General features: G+C 33.7%; 1 protein-coding gene across 1 annotated transcript in view; it reads left to right on the top strand.

Annotated features, from left to right (window-relative positions):
• The first annotated feature begins 898 nt into the window (after window positions 1-898).
• Window positions 899-3,440, top strand: part of LOC119832312 (secretory phospholipase A2 receptor-like) — a 6,084-nt gene continuing 3,542 nt past the window's right edge. The window contains exons 1-3 of the mRNA XM_038355975.1: window positions 899-981; window positions 1,981-2,094; window positions 2,754-2,894. Coding sequence (XP_038211903.1) covers window positions 930-981; window positions 1,981-2,094; window positions 2,754-2,894 — 307 coding nt within the window. The 5' untranslated portion in view covers window positions 899-929. The remainder of the gene's footprint in view (window positions 982-1,980; window positions 2,095-2,753; window positions 2,895-3,440) is intronic.

Here is a 3,440-nt window from a genome sequence, read left to right as displayed (position 1 = left end):
CTCAAATATCAATAAGCCTAACGATGGACAAATCATCTCTTATTAATATCCCATAGTTATAAAAATATAATTCGGTCAATTTACGACTGTTTTATTACTTATTCCGTGATACGAGTCTGTTATTTATACGTATAGATATGGTTATGTTGATATTATGATATTAATTAAAAACTATAAATATCATACATGACCACAAGTCAATTATATATATCAGAAAGGTTAAAATGATTGCGTTTTCCTTATTCGTATGAAACGGAAGATATAAGATGAATGACATTGCCAGACCAAACGCGTTCCTAGCGCGTATCAGAACATTAACCTGACGCGGCGCTGAGACGCCGAATTATGTTGTACTAGAGAAAACCGGCATGAAAAAGTAGCACGCTACGGTGTTTCATACGATGATTGGGGAACCGGAGACCCGTTTTCCTTTCCACATCCATTCCAGTGCATTACTTCCTTCCAATCGTTAGTTCTGCCCTTATTCCTTGTTCCTTGCGGGCAGCGCATTCGCACTGCCTCTCCGGATGTTCATGGGCGGTGGCGATCGTTTACCATTAGGTGAATCACCGGCTCAGTTGCCCGCTCATGGCATTAAAGAAATCACTATGCGGTAATATACCGTCCAACACAGCGACAGCGCGTAGTCCAACACAATTAGGCGTCATAACGCGCCGTCAGTAAGCGTGTAATTCCAACAAGTACCCGTTGCGCCTTCACTAATGCTCGACAGAACACGGGGTATTATTCAGTAGGTATCCATTAACCACTGCCTCTTCCCCGGGGGCCTTTGGTATAAGATTTCCCCACTATAACAAAAAAAGTTTAATCGTCTTGACGCGCGCTGAGAACGCGTTTTATCCAACAAAGCCACTAATTAATATTAAAAAATACTGCGGGATTCATTCGCGCTCAGACGCGTCTGCAAAATGACGTTTGTATATATTTGTTTGTGTGTGATATTATATTTTAATGCAGCTGGTAAGTTTCTTTATCGTTTTATCAATCGACGAATCACGTACGAATACGGATAAGATCCCAAGACGAAGTGTTTTTTTTACGATCACGTATAACTTTTATTCAGAACAGTCCGATTTTAATAATTTATTTATGTACAATTGGATAGGGTATACGTAAGATATGGGTCGGAGAAGAGATGATTTATTGTTTACTCACAAATTTCAATGCTGTGTTGTGTTTTAATAAATGAAAAAATGTGTAAAATTATTATATTAAATTAATTTAAACAAAAAAAAAACGTTTTCAGCCGCCGAAAAAACTTAAAAGCAAAAATTTTACATTTCGTTTAAATATTTGGTCGTATCTAAATTAAGAATCAGATTATTATTTTCAGATCATTTAACTATTCGATTTAAATCAGCACCTAAATTTTTCAAAGCTACCTGTATTTCATTTTGAAGTTACGTTTAGTTTTTACAAATAACGTCAGAACTCAGCAATCTAAAAATAAAATCTAAGATATATAGGTAGATAAATACTCAAATCGTTTTGTTTTAAGCTCTATTACACAAGGTCACATAAAAGTTTCACGGTCGTCGGTCAGTAATATGATCTATGCATTGAAATTAATAAATAAATTAAATTCAATTTGTTAGGTTGATATATACAATCGAATGTATTTTCTATACTATTATAATTAATGTAGCATTTTATAGTACCATAATTATTTATTATGTTGAATAATAAATTACAAACACAACAGCTGGAGGTCCCAAAAAAAAAAACAAATTTACTTTATAACAGCTTTAATTAAATTTAAATTGAAAAACATCTAGTGCGTACGATGCAGACAAGATCTTATGTCATATGGATTATATCCCACTCACCGTACGAAACTAGTAGCAACTAGTTCTCGCCGGTTTTCTGTAGAGGTGTGGTACTTCCCCGAGCTGGCCCAATTCGTTCCGAAGCGTGCTCGACTCCCACATATTAAAAGCATTCGAATGTTCTTGGTTTCAGCAAGTCAGCAGTTCCGATATGACTACAAGTATATCAGGGAAGTCAATGGCTGGATGAAGCACCATAAAATCCCGGCCACCTTCCCGGATGCTCGGGTGAGATGTCAGCTCGAAGGTCAGTCATTAGATGTAAGCAAACATAGATAAAACATTTTTTTATTCTAGAAAAACAGTAACACAACACAAAAGAAAATGTTTGAAAATATGATCTTTTATAATTTAAATGAAAACGCTGAATGATTTTCTTATATTCACGACTGTCAGACTAAGGGAAAGCGTGTCGATTCAACTTTGTAAGTTACGGTATTTTTGTCTCTGTACAGACTTAATGATATTTGTCTTAAAGAAAGTCCAGACCCGACAAAGGAAATATGATAGTTTAATTTCACATATATACGCTAGACGCGCACACACATATAACAATCATTCTATTCCTATCCTCATTTATTTATTTATTTATAACCGTAATTTTAAATCAATTTCATTCTAGGTTGCGACGAACACCTAGAAACTTTTTAATTATATTGTGCTATATTAATGACATGAAACCTAGCAAAGATATCGGTATTTAATCGTTTGTTATGTACCTATTTATACCTACTGCTATTTTAGGTTAAGTATTTGATTTTATAAACGAATATTAATTTGAATTAAATATCAGTTATTATTCAATACTCGATATACTCTTTGGATATTGTAATAGAGATAGAATGACTTGATGAATGTAAACTACCATGACTATAATCTATTTATGTATGCTCGTACATTTTCCAGGCGGAGTTCTGGCTTCGCCAAAAACTGAAGCACTCTCGTATGTGATGAGGAGATTGATGAAGGGGACTCACTCCGAAACTACTGGCATATTCACTGGGATCCACGCCCTCTTCTCTAAAGGCGACTTTCACTCAATCGACGGTGGGTACATGCATTATTACTAACTGGGTCAATCACAAATAAATTAAAAAGAATGTATACCTATATGATGAATGAATGAATTCAAATTCAAATTCAAATTCAAAATGATTTATTGTGATTCACAGGTTATTAGGAAGGTATTACATAATTATAAGTTCTACTGTGATCTGCCATGTGGCGTACAATTGTCAAATTTTACATAAGTAATTAATTAATAATCATATTTATACATATTTTCGTTTATACCAAGCACAAAATAACAAAGGCAAGATGTGTAATTTTATTGCCCATATTAAAATTTAATAGATATGTGTCATTGTATTTAGTTCAGTCAGTTATTTATTTAATGAATGAATGATGTGTTGATATTGTATTTTAATCGCCTATAAATCTTAAAGTTTACTTTTACGTATACACAAACCTGATGCTGCTTTTCTTTAATTCGTCAAAATGGTCCCTATATCGTCACTCATACTTAGTCTGGCCATAAATACTGTTACACTTAATTATAAAAAAATATTACATTTGAATTTCGAATCTGTCATT

This window comes from Zerene cesonia, chromosome 15 (assembly GCF_012273895.1).
Source record: "Zerene cesonia ecotype Mississippi chromosome 15, Zerene_cesonia_1.1, whole genome shotgun sequence".
Classification (NCBI taxonomy): Eukaryota; Metazoa; Arthropoda; class Insecta; order Lepidoptera; family Pieridae; genus Zerene; species Zerene cesonia.
Note: the sequence above shows the minus strand (reverse complement) of the source record. Positions and strands in the feature narration are given on the sequence as shown.